General features: G+C 24.0%; 3 protein-coding genes and 1 long non-coding RNA gene across 7 annotated transcripts; 3 read left to right on the top strand and 1 right to left on the bottom strand.

Annotated features, from left to right (window-relative positions):
• Positions 1 to 2,246: 2,246 nt before the first annotated feature.
• LOC126895534 (uncharacterized) lies at positions 2,247 to 6,907 on the top strand. The gene is made up of 4 exons (XM_050667504.1): positions 2,247 to 2,466; positions 3,296 to 3,464; positions 5,751 to 6,000; positions 6,069 to 6,907. The coding sequence occupies exons 1-4, from the start codon at positions 2,447 to 2,449 to the stop codon at positions 6,230 to 6,232; spliced, it is 603 nt and encodes a 200-aa protein (XP_050523461.1). The 5' UTR covers positions 2,247 to 2,446; the 3' UTR covers positions 6,233 to 6,907.
• Positions 6,908 to 7,219: 312 nt separating this feature from the next.
• On the top strand, positions 7,220 to 7,846 carry LOC126895537 (uncharacterized). Its single transcript, XR_007701670.1, has 2 exons — positions 7,220 to 7,435; positions 7,702 to 7,846. It is a non-coding gene; the product is annotated as an uncharacterized LOC126895537 (long non-coding RNA).
• Positions 7,833 to 17,550, bottom strand: LOC126895530 (mitochondrial genome maintenance exonuclease 1). 4 transcript variants are annotated; one of them, XM_050667492.1, is made up of 6 exons: positions 17,280 to 17,550; positions 9,808 to 10,087; positions 9,513 to 9,743; positions 9,211 to 9,424; positions 8,300 to 8,432; positions 7,833 to 7,979 (listed from the first exon to the last, which is right to left on the bottom strand). In XM_050667492.1, exons 1-6 carry the CDS (start codon positions 17,310 to 17,312, stop codon positions 7,833 to 7,835), a joined length of 1,038 nt encoding a protein of 345 aa, XP_050523449.1. In that variant the 5' UTR covers positions 17,313 to 17,550. The 4 variants fall into 4 exon arrangements, with proteins under 4 accessions (XP_050523449.1, XP_050523451.1, XP_050523452.1 ...); XM_050667494.1 differs by lacking the exon at positions 17,280 to 17,550 and adding an exon at positions 10,238 to 10,367; XM_050667495.1 differs by lacking the exon at positions 17,280 to 17,550 and having other exon boundaries at positions 9,808 to 9,926; positions 9,991 to 10,087.
• On the top strand, positions 16,969 to 18,893 carry LOC126895533 (RNA exonuclease 4-like). Its single transcript, XM_050667503.1, has 3 exons — positions 16,969 to 17,072; positions 17,740 to 17,868; positions 18,057 to 18,893. The coding sequence occupies exons 2-3, from the start codon at positions 17,755 to 17,757 to the stop codon at positions 18,633 to 18,635; spliced, it is 693 nt and encodes a 230-aa protein (XP_050523460.1). The 5' UTR covers positions 16,969 to 17,072; positions 17,740 to 17,754; the 3' UTR covers positions 18,636 to 18,893.
• Positions 18,894 to 19,139: the final 246 nt, after the last annotated feature.

Genomic DNA, 19,139 nt, shown 5'->3' on the forward strand with positions numbered 1-19,139 from the left:
TATTATAAAAAATTGGTTTGCTTTTCAAAGGGTTACAACTTAACATTATAAACACTTATCTCTATCAGATCAATAAATAAATTTATATTATATTATATTTATGATGCTCAGTAAGTAAGGAAATGTTTTCTATTGTTTATAACAAATCCAACCTGTTTCCTTACTTACTGAATACTCTGTATATTTCTTTATGTTATATTTATATGCTTATATTATAAATTATTTTTTTTTTTTAATGAGAGAGTATTTTACATAATATCAGCTACAAAAATATAATAAACTGTTCAAAATAAGCCACCACTTAGCTGACACCCTCGAACCATACCCAGGAAATGAAATTAAACTTATTAAATTTTTAAAATATACAAATTTGTTAAAACAATTTAAAATATATTATTAATTATACAATAGTAAATTATTCATTTTCATATATATCCATTTAATTATGTATAAACACCCGAGTATAAAAAATTGTTCGCTAATGTTATCGAAGCATGTAATAATAATTAAACTATTTATAAATTAAAATAATAATTTTTAATAACCATAATAATTAATTTTTGAATTTATATTAAAATTAACTATTTTAGAAACAGAAAAATAATTTTTAATAAATTAAAATTATAAGTGTAAATAAAGTAGTAAAAATTAACATAATTCACAATTTAATATTCATATATTTAAATATTTTTAGTAATCTTATGAATAATGAAATTGCATTAAAAGATATAAAAGAACTTCAAAAAGAAAGTTCAGATATTTTAAATAAAGAAGTAGGATTTATGCACAATTCTAAAGAAATTGAAAATGCTTTAAACAAAGAAGTAGTTACTTGCAATGCATTGAAATCTAACGCAGAAAAAAAGTGGTAGTTATCTATAAGTTTTATATTGAGACTATTAAAAGACTTAATAAATTTAATTTAACTAAAGACTTCACCAAAAAAACTTGTGCCTAGATATAAAAATAGCACCTTAATTCATAAATAGGAATTGTTAGAATTGAAAATTTAACTTCCATAATAAAAATTAAATTTATACAAAGCTCAATTTTTATTTAATTTTAAATAAAAATTGAAATTTTTCAAGAAATTAATGTACTTTATCACACGGGCAAAAAGTCTAAAAAAGGAATACCTTTTGCTTGATTATTTTTAAGCCACTTTTATTTTTAATAGGTTTATAGCCATTTTGTTTCAAAAAGTTACATAACTTTGTCACATATAATAACCCTAAAAAAAGCTATTAGATTCTAACTTTTATAAACATTATACAACCTCTATAATCACTTGTACACATTACTTAAATTTTTTTATTATAATATTTTATTACAAGTCATTAAATGATTTATAAATTTTATAAATCATTGTTCATTACAGGGAATCATTATTACTCGATTGGAATGATTATACATTTATTAATAATAATTTGATTGGTGAATTTTCAATAAAAATAAATGAGGTAACATATTAAAAACGCTGTTTAAAAAAAAATTTAATATACGATATCTAGAACAGTACCTGATTAATGGGAGAGCGTTGGAGGGCGTGCGCCCCGGTGCCCAATTTGAATTTTACTTGTCTACCAAAATATATTTAAATAAAAACCTGTTTCTTTTTTACTTTTTATTAATTTAATATTTTGTTAAATGGTAATTTAAGATTCCACCCCTAATACAATACAATTCTTAATACTGCCCTGATTAAGTTCAACGAAATTATGTATTCATTGACTTAACTAAATTATCATAAACGTTTCTACAGAATTTATCATACAGGTACTATTTCCATAATTTGGAATTAGTTTCTAAGAAAAAATTATAAATTTTTACTATGAAAATAGTCAACTAATACAGGGAGAGAAAGTAAATAATCAAAAAATTATACAACCCTCAATTTACTTAAAACTGGAAAATTTTTGTGTATATGATTATTAAATACTTCTACTCTAAAAAATTTAAGTAAGTTTTCTTTGATTCAAGTTTGTGAGCTATAAAACAAATTTTTCATTATCGATTAAACACCTTTTACGTTATTTATTTATTGTATTGTTAATTCCATAGTGTAAAGAAATAGAGGCACTTTTGGGAAAATGTATTCAATATGAATTTAAAAGAAATGAAGAATTTTTAAAAGGCAAGTTTTTTAAAAACAACTAAATAAATAATAAATAATATAATTTATTCATGATAAAATTGATACTTCAATATAAAAAATATTTTTTTATACAACAGTGTAATGGGATATAAACCCTATTAAACACCAATTATATTTATTTTTATTTTAATCTTAGGAATTCAAAACAGCCATCAGTTTAATAAAAAAATATCTGCTAATATTAATTCAAAAATAAAAATATTATTGAAATTAAAATTACGGCTTTCTAGAGCAGAAAGAAAAAAAAAGATATTAAATAAAAACAAAATCAAGCAGAAGCAAAAAGAAAGAATGATATCAGATGAAATAAAGTACACAATACTATTTAAATATCACTAAATTTAATTTAATGGAAAGGTTTCTATAATTGGGAAAGGAGTTAATATCATATTTTTGCATACTGAATTAAAAAATGAAATGAATACAATTTGATATTTAAAAAAGATGTAAAATTAATAAAATTACAATAACTCAAATAATAAAATATTATGAAAATGTTTTAAATTTGGAGTGTTATGCGGTAAGAGAATTCCAATGAGACTGAAAGGTAAGTTACTAAGACTGTAGTGAAATCAGCTATGATGTATGGTTCAGAGTATTGGGCGGTCGACAAGAGAATAGAGCAGAGTATGAGTGTAGAGGAGATTAGAATGCTTAGATAGATTAGTGGGAGTGACTAGAGAAGATAGGATAAGGAAAGAACATATAAGAGGAAGTATAGGTGTAGCGTCAATCGTATACGAGATGAAAGAAAATAAATTCGGATAGTTTAGTCATGTTATGAGGAGAGAGGAATCGGAAGCTCTAAAAATAGTTATGGAAATGAATGCTGAGGGAAGAAGAGGTAGAAAGAAGCCAACAAAGAGATGAAGGGATGTTATTGAATGTGATATGAGGACAGCTGATGTATGCGTAGATGATGTGGGAGATCGTGACAAGAGAAAGTTTAGGATAAGGGTGGCCAACCCCAATTTTTTAGGATAAATACGAAGTAAAAGAAGAAGAAGAATGAAATATGTTTTAAAATTAGTTATAAATTTATAATTAGTAAAGTTTATAATTAGTTTTTAAATACTGTACTGTATATTTTCAATTATATATGAGTTCTAAAACAAATCGTTTTGTTTGATATTTATTTAGATCAGTTAAAAAAAATATATACAAAATGAGAAACAAAAAAATTATCAAAATTGATTTATTTGACGAAAATCAAAATAGTAATATAGACCAAGAATATCTAAAATTGAATTTAAAAATATCTGAAAACCTAAAAAAAAGCATTACACACACGAACCAAATATTAGAAGAAGTAAATCTATAAAACATTAAAAATTGTTATGTTAGACAGTGTTATCTTCTATCGCGTTATTTAATACGTGTCAATTAAAGTAAATATAATTCGCTAATACAAAATTCGGTTTCTAGTTTTGATTCATATATGTCAAATAATGTTACTATGCTGTGAAGAATTTATCTTCACTCGAGTATTAGATATCCTTTTGAATATTACAGCAGTATGGAGTTTTCAGGATTGCCACAAATAGATGAAACATTGAATTCCATGATTTTACAGAGAATACATATTTTATGGGTGGGGTGGATGATTTCATTGATTTCCTCATTTTTTTTATTTTATTTGTTTACCAATTGAAATTTCCATATTGGTATGGGGTATAACAATCAATTGTTAATAATCAAACTAACAAAAATTTTATGGCAATTTTTTGCTAGTTTAAAATTCGTATCTTGTATCATACGAACTATATAACTTAGTATCTTCCTTTTTTTTAGAAATTTGGTTCTAAAATTTGGGGTTAAAAAAAAAAGTTGGGTGTAATTGGTAAATTTAGAAAATAACTTTTTCAAATTGTTTTCTAGATCCATGACCTTTTATCTATCTCTCTAACTATAATATGTAGTTAAATAATTTTTTTATCCCTGTAGCGATAATAATCATTAACTATAATTTTCCTAAATAAGAATCGCAATTTTTAACTTTATAATATTATAGAAAAAATAACTACAAACAATTTTGTTCTTTAAATTTTTTTTATCTAAAGCAGCATTTTAGCTTCGATGCGAAGCTGAGAAAGTATTAATTTTACTACGATGTGTCTTAATTTTTTTTTGTGTTTGTGAACGCTCAATGTCAGCTCTCAGTGGACCGATTTTGATGATTAATAAGTCAAAAAATCACAAATTGTATCTAGTCGAAAACAATACCCTCGAAAATTGAAAATTTTACCTTCATTCCCCTTAAATAGTAAAAATCCTCCAAAAAATTACGATTTTAAAAATTGGTAATTTTTGACATTTTTTCAATTTTTTTTTTTTTTTTTTTTTAAACTGCCATACCTTTTTTAAAAATTAACAAATTAATATAATTCTTTTTCATAGATATCTTAGGTATTTACCTATCATTTAATATATTTTTATGAACATTTGACCCATTAACTGTCTACAGGGTGGGTTTTGAAATGGCAACTTTTTCACACATAATTAACTTTTGATTAAGTTCCGGAAATACTGACACTTTTATATATATCTTAAATTAAATGTAATATACTTTAATTTGAAAAAAAAATTGACCTCTGACTTGTCTTCATAGTGAAAATAGTCCTCGTATTCAAAAATATGCTATTTTTTGTTAAAATTTTGGGTTTTGTATTTTATTTTAAAATACCTTACAAGGGGAGTACACAGATTTTCATAAATATAATTAACATAGCATAGAAAGTTAAATTTATTTAACTTTTTAAAAATTTGAGATAGAAAAAGTCTAATTTAAAATTTGAAAACAGCGCGAAAAGTTAATTTAGGAAATTATATTTTTGTTTCTGATGAAAGTTCCTTGTAGTCCAGTTTATTTTTACTATAAACTTTCACAAAAAAACAACTTTAATGAACCAAAAAAATAGGTTAAAAATGACATTTTGCATTGATTATTTTTACACGTATTAAAAATCAAAATCAGTTATCAATTGAAAACAAATTTTTTTTTGTTTTAATTATTATTTTATATGTAATTAGTAATAATATCAAAGATTAGAAGTGATAGAAGAATTCTTCTAATTGCAAATTTAAAAATAGCGCGATAAGTTGTATTAGAAAAGTCTATTTTTGATTCTGATGAAATGTCCAGTGTATTTATTCATAAATAGAAAAAACATTTTTTATACGCGTTAAAAGTAAAGAAATATATATTTATTCATATATTATACTTTAAAATCAAAGAACCGCTAATCAGGATATAATTAAGGAAATAAGAGTTGATGTTGCTTTTGTAACTATCCACCAATTTCTTAAATTTAAACACTATCTACAGATTTGCATCCACCTACTCCTCTTCACCTTCAATCGTTACTTTAAATTGTTTATAACTTCCAAAAGTTGTAATTGACCAGTCATTTTCTTTTAAGCTAGTTATTAATGTGTTACCATTTGATAAACAAAAAAAAATTTTTTATGATTTAGATACATTGAGAATCACTTTGTATATTTAATCGCACATTTTGCAATGTATTATTGATTATTATTACAATTAAGTTCAAATTTTATGAATAATTAACACGATTTTTGGTACTCTAAATTTTAGATAAATAAACTGTCAAACAGAATAAATGAGTGGCAAACATTTGAATTAAAAAATAATACTAAATATAATGAGTATAAACAATCTTTGGAGTTACGTAATAACAAATTAAAATTTGAATTAAAAATGAAGCAAAAAACATTAGAATTGTGCCAAAGAAAAATTCAAGTTTTAAAATACACTATTAAAAAATACGCAAATATGAAGAAAGAAAGTTTAAGTTTTTGTTCTAATATAGAAAACTATTTTCAAAGTATATAATTTTTATAAAATGTCATAAGTTTTTAAGTAAACGATAATTTTTAAAAATTATTTTACAAGTGCTTGAAAAATACTTTTATCAATTGATGGCTAACAACTACGGAAAAACTTTAAGAAATGTGGTTGATGATAGAAAAGAATCAATGATTACTTGTGTATGTTTTTTACGACGATACATATTTATTCTTACAGTTAACAATAGTGTATTACATCATTTTTTTTAACGGATGTATAATGAAAAACTTAAAAAGTGGCTACAAATACAATGTATTTATATATTGACTTTTTGGTGTGAATTGCTTTAAACTATAAAGTTATGACAAAGAAAAAAAAAATTTTAAAAGGCTATGCAACTTTGTGAGGTGGTAATCCAAATAATGACTTTCAATGAAATTATTCTACTTAGAGCTTTATTACAAGAAAATCTTCCTAATAATTTAAATAAAAATAAAATATAGTATAATAGCTTTTAAGATAATTAATAGCTATTTTTCTGAGAACATAATTTTGAAAATTGATAGTATAAATGTATGAAATTTTGGTTTATATAACTGTAATGGAATTAAAATTTATATTTGCTTTTAATTATCAGTTTATTTAATTTCTACTCTTGACTGAGAGGCGAATAGCCCAATGGCATAAAAATTGTGACAGTCCTGTTCGCTTGAAAATGTATATAACGCCTTGAAATTATAAGTTCCTAATATAATTAAAAATTAATTTTTATTCTTAAAATATGAAATTTCAGTACATACTCACATATTTATAATATGTTATACATAATTCTTAGTAAGATATAGCAGATCACGCTATTCATAGCGGCTGTCATCAATCTATAAACAGCGATCAAAGGGGCAATTTCACCCTTGTCCAGTCCGCCCCAATTCTTATACACAAGTATCAATTAAGTAATACAGTTCAGATCAATAATTTAATTTAAGACAGTAGATTACTTATACAACATATACTTAAAAGTACAATAACTATCATAGTTATAATTTGGAAGTAAATATAAATTATTTGTAATTCTACTCATTAAATGTATTAAATATGGATAAATATTAAATTTGAACTATTAATCAAACAGTAATTAAAGTAGTTTATATCAACTAAAATTTCTATATCATAGTTATAAGTATGTTTATACACCTATAAAACATTTGCTGGCACAACTTCAAAATTATTGGCTAATTATAGTTTTCATCATATCAATGACCTATCACTTTTGATGCACACTATTTTTTACTTTGTTATTTTATACAGTACTCTCATGAAAACGAACTTCTTTGTATATTCAACAGAGCTCAAAGTATGGAAGCTTTATTAGAAGAAAGGATACAGCTTCTACAGGAACGTATGAAAGCAATTTCTGCTCAAAGACAACAAATTGAAGAAGCAAATCGGGGACTTGAAGAAGAAATTAATAAGTAATTAAAAAAATAAAATTTCAGATTTCACTTTTAAATTAAAACTTCTATTTGTTGTTAACAATTAAACATAATTCTAGCTTTTAGTTAATATTACAGATTATTCGTTTAGTAATTCAATATAGTTATACAAATATTATCAGCAAAAATGTATACAATATTATACTAATACAATATAATACAATATTACAATTTATACTATAATAAATAAGTATTTCTTTAAATTCACAAAAAAGTATATTAAAATTATTTTTTCATTTTTTTAGACTGGGTAAAAAATTTGTTGAAATGGCAGAAAAAGTTAAAGTTTCTGATGAATCAGAAGTCAATAATTCAGAATCATAAATTTTTTTATAATTTGCATTACTATTATGATTAATAAAATAAAATAGAATTATTATATAACATTTACATGGCTTTTTTTAAATTCATTAAGTCTTTGAATCCAAAATGACCAATACTTAAGACACTTGTCATTAGTCAACTTAAAAACATTAGCAGGTAAGCCATTGCAGTATGCTATAACAACTAACCCTTCTTCAACCTATACAAAAAAAATAGTACACAATTTTCAAAACTGATTACAATCAATTTAAATAAGTTCTAAATGGATATTAATTAATTACTAAAATTTATAGTAATTTACTATTCAGTTTAAACAATAGTATAATAAATAATTTTTATCAACATTTTTTTTTGTTAAAAGCCAATTATATAATTACTATGAAAATTTAAATTAAAAAAAATATTACATCAATGAGTTAAATTCACATTTTAGGGGCACGACACTTTAAAAATATTATACAAATAAAATATATGTATTTTATTTAAATATATTCAATATAATACAAATTAAAGACTTACTTTAAAATTATAAGATGGGTCATTATTTACCGCTCCTATGTATGCAGCTAACTGAATTGGAGCATCATATGTATAATTAAGACTTCGTTTAGGTTTTGATGATTTTTTCCATTCTATGACTACAGGTGTGTCACTAATATAATATTTTTTAATATGTTAATAATGAGTCAATCAATAAATATGAAGAAAAAAGTTAACTTTTCAGATTAAAATGTTTTTTAAACCAACGTTAAGTAGTAAACCAATAAATTTATTTTAACTTTAATTTAAATCATTATGACTAATACAGGATTGGATGTAGGGAAAGACATTGCACACATCAATACATGAAGTTTTTCTCATAATTAGTTATTAAATCAGTGACATAAGTTCAATTTTAGTCAAGAATCATGAGACGTGTGATATAATAACAATTAATATAAAAAAATCTAATCCAAGTTATTTTAAATACAGAGAAAAACCTTAACTATACCAAGCTTTTTAGTTTCATAAAATAAATTAAACTTTCTATTATTATTTTAAAGTTGTTTTTGTTTTCAATAATAAATTAATTTGTTTACAAACTTACTAGAGATATATTCACTTTGGTGATAAAACTTAGGTGGGTAAACCCAATCAAGACAATTCGGTATGAGGTGCCCACAATGAAAAAACAGGTCTGAGTGCATGGGCATTATGTCCACCTCAATTAAAACTACTAGATTTATACATGACTAGAAAATAGTTTGAAAAAAAAAAAAGAGACTCATAATATTTTTTTGTAATGATCAATGAATTTATAATTGGTGCATAAATATAGGAAAAACTAACAACAAATTAAAATGAATTCACACTTCAAATTCCTCTTACATTATTTAGAAAAAGAAATTAGAATTTCCTACTACTAGATAAAAATGTTTTAACATATTTACTTATGAAACGCAATGCAATCTACAACACCCTTGTAAGCAAGATCTTTGTGTACTACCATATTTTCTACAACAACTGGTTTAGAAATATTTTGTAACACTGATTCCAAACTTTTCCAGCATTTTTCTACTTCAGTATAGTTGTACACAAAATCTTTGTCACCCATGAAATGAGACCGAATTCTTTTATGTAATTCAGTTCCCATCATCATTTGTTCTAAATATATATGTAGAATATTAATTTTTTTTGTGCCAGTTACCACTTATTAAAGTAATAACAAAGAAATAGTAAATAGAAACATTACCTTGTGTATATTTATTAAATTCTTCTTCACCTAATTTATCAATCATACTCTTTTTCCATTTTTCCAAAGCTATTTTTGATTTTTCCGGCATAGTGGCATTCAATACATTTGTTACTGAAGGGAATTTAATTTTAGAAATTTCTTCTCGAGTTGTATCATAAACAAGAGATAAACTATGGTAGTTTTTTTCAAGTAACTTCGGTTTTAAATTGTTTACCATATCTATATTGTCTAAATTTTAATTACTAAGTTAATTTGAATATTTAGAGTAAATGAAAATCCTGCCTTAATATACCTGTACTACTTTCTACAAGATATATATTTGACCTAATTTTCTTGAGGAAAGTTTCATTTTGACATTTAAGATCATAAATTATTTGATTAGCAGTTTTGAGACGTTTTTTTTTCATTTTACTGGTTTCCAATAAAGGACCAAATATTAGTTTACTATCTTTATTCATCTTTTGGAGCAATTTACCTAAATCATTATTTGAATTGGTAGATTTTGACCGAAATAATGTATTTATTCTGTTCATAATGATTAACCAATTTCCATTGCTTATAAAATGATTTGCCTTAAAAAATATAAATTAATTACAATAAATCAATAAATTAATTATTGTTAGATATTGTGATACTATAACCAGTACAAGAATCTAAAGATTATTTTTTACATTTTAAAATAAATTTTAATGCTCAGTTTTAATTAAAAAGTGATTATATACCTGCAAATTTCCAGTAGCAGTATTTTATTTTTAAAATTTAACATACGAACTATTAAAACTATTATTATACGTAGTAATAAATAATTTATTTTAATTCTCGACAACATTTTTATATGGATTAAATAAGAAAATTAACTGATACATTCAAATGTGGTATAAAAAAAGATACCAACTTGCATAGAATATAAAATGTTTGAATTAATAATAAAAGCTTAAAAATTAATTTTAGTTATCAGTAATTAATAACTTCTTTTTAGAAACAACTTTTTTATAAATATAACTAAGCATTTTCCAAGATAGTTCTGATGTAGACAAGAGTTATAGTTCAAGAGACAAATAAGAAATGTTTAGAATAGGATATTTTTCATAAAAATCCATTTAATAACAATAACATAGGTGCAATAAGGGGGGAGGTACTTTAGATACTTAATATCTCTGCTGTACCAATGATATTTGATGAGGAGACTTATATCAAAATAACTCTTTGGTGACCAAGACTTATTTTTTAAACTACTTTTAAGTTATTTTTTACCTAAACTATGAGTTTAACACGGCCAATGGAACATTAATATTTTTAGCTATACCTGAATACATCAATATATTGTATCTCAAACATGACAATAATATTTATTAACATATTTTATCGTAGCGCACTAGCGTACATACAATGAGGGGGCTGTTCTCTAGAATACCCTCCTCCCCTAAACCAATAATTTTTTATTATTCCTCGATTGATTTTGTCGCTCTTCAATTTAAGTATTCAAATAAGATAATTCAGTATTATTAATTGTTATAATATAATAACATTAAAGCACAATAAATATTATTTACCAAGTATTCGGTTAATTATGCATTGTTCATAACAGTTCTAAAAGTAAAATAACAAATTTAAAATCTCTTTATAGACTTAGCTATTTTAAAGAGTAAACTGATTAACAAAAATTATAAATATTACTTATAATACACATCAAACATTTGATGTATATTCAATAATGAAGTATAATTTATCAACGATGAAAATATCACTTCCCTATACTGCCGTGCTAAGCAAAAACAGGATAACTCCAAAATTAAAAAAAAATTTTTTTTTGTTTCTATAGGTAAATTTAGTGGTTTTACGCCGATTTTTGATGTAAAAATAGCATATTTCCTATTAAAACCCATCTAAAATTGAAATATAAAATAAGAAAATGTACGGTAAGTTCAATATATTTGATGTTTTGTAAGCGAAAACACGGTAAATCCAAATACTAAACAAAAACTTGGTATAAAACATAAAAAATAATGGAGTTACCGTCTTTTGACTTATGTTCATACATTGGGAAAAAAGGGTATCTTGATTTACTGTTAAAAATGTTTTTTTGCGTTCCTGAAAAATCATGTTGACTGGAGTTATCCTTTTTTCGCTTAGCACGGCAGTATACACACATTCTCAAATAATTTTTATTTTTATTCTTGTTAAATGTACGGGATAAACCAATTGAACATATATACACATTATACATATCAGTTATACATTAATTTTACAAATATGATAAATAATAAATTAACAGCTATTCAGTTAATTATAGGCAAAGAAGATATGAAGGGTCAACGTTGGCATTTGACATCATACGTGTAATAGGCTCATTTTTAAGGTAATTAGTGGAGGCGAAAGGAACATAAAAAGGAGCAACAGATCGGGAATGACGTTGAGGAACTCTAAAACAAATTAAGGAAAGCAAATAGGGAGTCAATATTACCTTGTAATAAACTATTTAGGAACTTAATACCCGAGATCCATCTACGCTCAGCCAGCGAAACCAGCCCTAGTTAAGAAGCAACTGATCCATAGTTGTGGGGTTCACAAGAGATATTTAATCTAAAACTAGCATATCTCATAACTTTACGCTGAACCCTTTCAAGTCTAAGAGAGTCATTAAGGTCATGCGAATCCCAAATTACGGCACCATAATCAACAATAGGGCGAACAAGCGCACAATAAAGCACCTTGTATGATATTATGACTACTTTTTGTTGTAAATGTTTCATATTAAAATTTTCATATTTAATAATTATCTGCCAATAATTAAAATGTTTAATATAGTAATTATATATACGTAGTTTTAAATCACGGAAAAAAGTACTATTTAAAATTTATATTTTAAAAAATTATTGAGGAAATTTTTTTAATCCATCCTAGATGAATTTGAATGTACACCAATGCCATATGGTAACATGTTTTGACTACAAATTTTTTGAAATATAACAGTTATATGAACAGTTGTAACAGTGATGGATCCAGTTAGGTTATACGTTTTAACAAAATCGAGTGATATGATAAAATTTAGTAAAATGACCCACATTAAAAAATAATATGGAACCGCACTTAAGCTATAAAAATGTACAAATAGAGAAAAGTGTATTATTTATTTAAGCTTTTATTCAGCGGCACAATTAGAGAGTTCTAACTCTCTCGATTATATTTATGATGTTTGAATTCTTAGTCATGATAATGGTGTTAAGTCAATCATAAATAAGATGAGCGAAAATAGACTTAGATAGTTTGGTTATGTTATGAGAGAGGAATCGGAAGCTATAACAACAGCTATAGAAATGAATGTTGAAGGAAGAAAAGGTAGTGAAAGACCAAAATAGAGATGGAGGAATGTAATTGAATGCGACATGAGGACGGCTGATGTGAGCATAGATGATGTGGGAGATTGTGTCAAGTGGAAGTTCAGGATGGCTCTAAGTAGTTGGAATTAAGGCAAGAAAAAATAACAATTCTTAATCGTGATACCCTTCTTCTTTGAATTAGCAAATCAGAGTAATAACCCCCCCAAAAAAATATTTTCTGGTTGCGACACTTCTTTCACATAGTTAAATAATTTTGAATAATTATTATAAAATTTTAAACATGGAAATAAATTTTTGAGACCTTCAGAATATAAGCACTCAATTTACACTAATACAATACTATTAAAAATTTGAGTAAAAGTATTTAAATACATTTACGAATAATAAAAAAATATTCTATACATATGTACTTATGTACAATCTAATATTCTATACTTTTAGATTGTACATAACATTATTTTGTGTAATACTTTCAAAATTTCCAGTTTTACAAAAAATTTATTAAAACTATAAAAAATTGCTCATTAAAATTATTTTTGACATTCAATCTAATCAGTTAAATTTGATAAAATATCATATTTTTTCTTTTTCCTGTTAAAGAAAAAATGTTTTAATTTAGCTGGCCATATTATTAGGTTACCATTTTATGTTATGCATTTATGCATCATTGAATGTTTGATTGTTCCCTGAACATTGCACTGTAGATGGAGCAGCTAAAACTTTTTTTGCCATTAATTATAAGTATATGTATTTAACATGTAAAAAAAAAAAATTAATTGTGTAATCTAGTTTTTTTTTTATACACCAAGTTAAAAACATGAATTGTGCCCTCACAATCAATACATAAATTACTTTTAAATAAGACTAACAATCCAAAGACAAGTAGGAATTAATGTTTACAACCTGACACTTGATTTTAATAGATCATTTAAAATAAAATTGTTTAATCGTTTTTTTTTTTTTAATGATACAAAGAAAATATAATTAACATATTGTGAACGGACTTCAGTTGGACATTTAAGAAATAAATATATAGTATTATATATATAATCAATAATCTACATTAAATAAAAATAAGTTTTATTTAAAATCTCCATTATGTTAAATATACAATATATATTTTAAATTTGGTTTTTAATTATTTTTTTTATATTAATGAAAATAATAATTTTAATAATTGTAAGGTGTCTAAATTTTTTTTTTTTTACAACCATTCATTAATTTAAACATGGATTTGACTATATTTAAAGTCATTTCATTTAATCCATTTAAATAGAGTTTTACTAACTATTAGTAAAACTCAAATTATAGTTACTTTTTTACATTTTAATAATATTTTTAAACTGAATTTTTTTTATTTCATAAATAACACATCAAAACTAGTTTTACAAATTATCTTCACTTTATTATTTATTGTTAGTTATTTTTTGAGTCAAAACTATAAATATCATCATTAAAAAAGGATTGTCTTTCAAACTTATATTAAATAATAACATGTAAATTAACAGTAATAAGTGATTGCCAACAATAAAAAATAATACAATACGTTAATACTACATTTAATAGTTTAATGTTGTTCGGTCAGAAATACATAAATAAAATTTGAATTAATTGTTAGTTTTAAATCAAATTTACAAATAATAAACTAGTTCAATACGTGCTCTCTCTAAATATATATATTATTTCAATTATGCTAGTGTAAATGCATAACCAAATCAGTACTTAAACATGTAAAATTGGCAGATAACTGTAAAAAAACAGCATATGCATCACAACTTGAGCTTTTTTACATATTATAACACAATAGTCAGTAAAAATAATAATAATAATAATATATATATGTATATATAAATAGAAATATACAAGCCGATGCAGACTTTATCTTAGAAGGATGTATTAAATATTTCAATATTAAATTTTAAAGATATTCTCAAATTAATTTTACAATTTGGTTAAAGCATTTAAAAAATGTAACATTATCTCATATAATTGCACTTTTTTTTAATGCTAACAATAAACAACTTTTCAAAACATTAATTAACAGTTTTTAATAATATAAAAAATATATAATTTCTTGCAATTATATTTGTGATAAATACAAAGTCATAAAAAGGTTACACAATTATAAAATTATTTAATAATACTTCTAAAACAGTAATACAGTCTAGTTTTGAGATGAGGTCCTAATAAAATATAACATCCTCATTTTTAGAATTTTTCATTGCTTTCCGTTGCTCTTCAATTGCTTTTCTTCTAGCTGCATCGTACTTTGGGTTTGAATTGACTGGTTTTTTCACTTTTACTTTAGTTTTCATAATTATTTTTGGTTTAACAATATCTTTGTCTTCTGGCCAGTTTTCTTTATGAAGCTCTAAAATTATTTTCATTTCCGTTATCACTTGATCAACTTGAATTTTAACCATATCCCAAAAACCTTCTAAATCGTTATCTTTAGGCCTAGATACATCATCAATTGAACAAGTTATATTATTTTCACATAAACCAAGGAACTGTTTTATTTTTTGTGACATTAAAAGATTAGATTTACCAATAGCTGCTTGAATACGGTCTTGGCCATATTCTGGTGCAGTTGGTAACAAACATTCTACTTGAGCTATCAACTGTTTAATTAAGTTACATTCTGAGTTTACTAAATTAATGAAATATTTACCACAATGAACTTCTTTATCAATACCATTAGAAACTACTGTAGAATTCTGTTTTTTTATAGGTGTGGTTTTATTAATAGTAAGTTTTGCGCGGAATTGAGGATTGAGAAGTTTTAGAACAGGTAAATCAATATTTTCTGTATGCCGTATAGTTGCTGCAGGAATGTTATTAGATTTAATTTCTTTACTTGATATTTTTACAGTAGAACCATAAAGTCTTTGAATTGTATTGACCACAATTGAATTAGGAGATTCATTTCTATAGTCAACTGTATCAGTAATTTTACATTTAGTCATAAAGCTTTGTTCATCCATGTTAATAGAACGGATATTGATTGGACTACAGTCTCTGGACCTACTTTCTCTCTTTTTACTATCGTATTGAGTTAAAGAAGAAGTGTAACCATTAATACACCTTGAAATGTTCACATAAGATGGTGGTTTGCACTTAAATGATGATTTTTTTGGTGATCGAATGGAATCATCAATAAGATAATCTTTATTTACTTCTCTGGTACTCATTACTATAAGGTGGTAGTTAGTATATTTAATTGATCTGCATCATAAATCCTATTAAATGTACTTTATTAAAAATATATTCAACAAATAAAAAATTAAATGTATGTTATACAGACATAAATTCCTCATTTATTTTTAATGAAATAAAAATGTCATAAGATTATTGAAAATATATATGATGAATAAAAAACAATGATTATATAGTAAAAAATATGAACCATAATATTTTAATTTTATAATAGCAAAAAAAAATTAAAATTGTCTCATTATACATTCAGATAATCAAATAACATTAACAAGAAACAAACCAAAATTAATATATTTTAGAAAAATAAAATCTATCAATTATTTTTTGATTAAAATTATTTTAAAAACAGTCTTTCAAGAAAAAAAAAATGTTAAAACCATATTTCTTTATTAATTCATAGTTTTACTTTAAAATATCTATTTAGGGTTAAAAAAATCATAAAAATGATACAATCATTTTAAAATTCATAAAACACCAATTTTTATAAGAAAAAATTAAATCACAACAACTGATAAATAATTTTTTTTAATGAGAATTTGATTCAAACTGTTATAAAATGTTTTAATTAAAACTAGTTAAGATTAAATACATTAAATAATGTGAAAATATGTTTATTTATTTTTTAAAAGTCATTTATTTATTATGGCATTAAAACAAATATTTTCTACAATAATGTATAAAATAACCTATACAAAAGGGGGCTGATTCCCACCTTTAATTTAACTTGTACATTGGAAAAAGTAATATTGATATGCAAATATACTTTAACATAAAAAATTCAATGGAATATTGTATATATTATTTTAAAGTAACTATCTAGATATCTAACATAACATCAAACATAAGAATATTTTTATCACAAATACTATTGACTATGATTGGAGAAATTAACAAATGATAAATTTATTAAGTTATAATGTAATTAGTAGTGTTATATAACCAAATGTTATTTTGAAATATTAAGCATGAATGTAAGTGAACAGAAACTTTTGTAAAATAGGTAAGTTTTTGACGAACTATCAAAATAACTAACAACGTAAAATTTCTTTCGAAGCCCTCAGGGTTTAAAAAACAAAAATTAATATTATTTTAACTTCAAAAAGACCATATTTTATGTAAACCACTACGCGAAAATTAAGCCAAATATAATGTTAATAATGCCTAAAAGCTTTATGTGATTAACAGTTTTCTTTAATAACCAACTTACTGTTGAAGTGCAATACCCTGCAGCAACTTTCATACGTAGACAAGTGAAAGATTTCTTTTTGAGTTTGATTTGGACAAATTAATACAACTAACTTTTTCACTAAACCACAAATAGATTAATTACAAAATAAGTCATTATAATTTGCAATTTTTTCTTAAATAAATAAATAAACAACGTAGTTAATAAACTATAATACTTAAAAATAGATGAAAATTCCTGTTATAATTCAATTGCCTTTTTGGCGATTCTAATACTCATTACACGTTTAAGGTTATGTTTTCATTAAAACTTTCCTTCCCATGAACACAATGTTATCATTATACGTTAATGATAAGCGGACTTGCATTTTATCAAATATAATGGTTCTCACTTAGATACACTACAGTATTGCTTAACACGTGATGATTACTATATACTATTTAATATTATCAAACAAAATATATTAAGCATTATATTTTAGATCTGGTTCATAAAAATGAGCGCTAACGTTGCTTCAACAGTTCATAAAAATGCTAATGGAGCTAACAATTGGTTAACATTTAAAAATGGTATCAATCCGTCTACTATACTAAATAAACCAGTTGTACAGGTAAAAAGTATTCCTTATAAATTTATTTTTAAACAAAAATAAAATAATTGTCTGAACATTTGAATTATTGATGCATTGAATGACAACTTTCAGAATTATTATATTTTATTTATGTTAAAATATTATTTCTCTAAAGTAAAATTTTTTTAGTATTTTTTATATTAGTTAATTTTATTTATTTATTATAGATACAAGAAAAAAAAAATATTGAAGTCGTAGCAATTGATTGTGAAATGGTTGGAATACACCCTGATGGTCAAGGAAATATGTTAGCTAGAGTTTCTATAGTTAATTCTAAAGGTGATACAATTTATGATAAGTTTGTAAAACCAACAGAAAAAGTTACTGATTTCCGTACTGCTGTCAGTGGAGTTCGTCCTGAAGATATTGAGAATGGTGAATTATTTATCAAAGTAAAAAAAGATGTTTCGCAGATATTAAAAGGGAAACTTTTAGTTGGTCATGCTCTTGAGCATGATTTAAGGGTACTGAAAATCTCACATCCCAAACATATGATTAGAGACACTTCAACTTACTGGCAGTTCAAGCAATTAACAGAAGGTCGTACTCCAGGTTTAAAACGACTTACTTTACATTTTCTAGGAGCTAGCATACAAGAAGGTGAACATAGTTCTGTTCAAGATGCAAAAGCTGCTTTACAATTATACATGTTAGCTAGAAAAGATTGGGAATTAATGTTAAAAAAGAGAAGAAGTAGACCTAGAAATGGAAATAAATCAAATAGTTCAATACATAGACATAAATAATCTAATACAATTATTTTTGTGTTTTTAAACAAGACTCATAATTTAACGTCTAAGCAATTTGCTTTTTATTTAAATGCTACATATTTTGTTATTAAATATGTGTTATTCAACCTATTTTTAGTTTGTACAATGGTTCTTATTAAAGGATATTTTTTTGGTTCATAAGTTTATTAATAAGTGAGTTTAAAAATTATTTTAGTATTGTATTGAAATTGTTGTGTTTTAACTTATTTGTAAATATATTTTGTTCAAACAGTATTATTAAAACTTATTTATTTATGATATAAATAAATATATTATTTAGATAAATGCACTTATAGTTAAAATTAAAAGATCTTCTATTTTTATCTCACTTAAATAATTTCTACGTTAAATGAATATAGGATGATAAAAATATAAAATAATGTAGGATAAAATATGTTCAATTTCGAATAAATTTATTTGTAACAATAAGTAATATCCAAAATAGAAAACTGGTTAAATTTTGCAGAAATAGAATTATAA

Source organism: Daktulosphaira vitifoliae, unplaced genomic scaffold (genome assembly GCF_025091365.1).
Source record: "Daktulosphaira vitifoliae isolate Bord-2020 unplaced genomic scaffold, ASM2509136v1 Scaffold_1, whole genome shotgun sequence".
NCBI lineage: Eukaryota > Metazoa > Arthropoda > Insecta > Hemiptera > Phylloxeridae > Daktulosphaira > Daktulosphaira vitifoliae.

Excerpts from the sequence above, each read along its gene's own strand:
- LOC126895533 (XM_050667503.1), top strand. The coding sequence starts at position 17,755 with ATGAGCGCTAACGTTGCTTCAACAGTTCATAAAAATGCTAATGGAGCT. Across the intron at positions 17,869-18,056 it reads TAAATAAACCAGTTGTACAG|ATACAAGAAAAAAAAAATAT; the intron begins GTAAAAAGTATT and ends TATTTATTATAG.
- LOC126895530 (XM_050667492.1), bottom strand. The coding sequence starts at position 17,312 with ATGAAAGTTGCTGCAGGGTATTGCACTTCAACA. Across the intron at positions 8,433-9,210 it reads GATTGCATTGCGTTTCATAA|TGACACACCTGTAGTCATAG; the intron begins GTAAATATGTTA and ends ATATTATATTAG. Across the intron at positions 7,980-8,299 it reads ACCCATCTTATAATTTTAAA|GTTGAAGAAGGGTTAGTTGT; the intron begins GTAAGTCTTTAA and ends TTTTTTGTATAG.
- LOC126895534 (XM_050667504.1), top strand. The coding sequence starts at position 2,447 with ATGATATCAGATGAAATAAA. Across the intron at positions 3,465-5,750 it reads CGAACCAAATATTAGAAGAA|ATAAATAAACTGTCAAACAG; the intron begins GTAAATCTATAA and ends TCTAAATTTTAG. Across the intron at positions 6,001-6,068 it reads TATAGAAAACTATTTTCAAA|TGCTTGAAAAATACTTTTAT; the intron begins GTATATAATTTT and ends TTATTTTACAAG.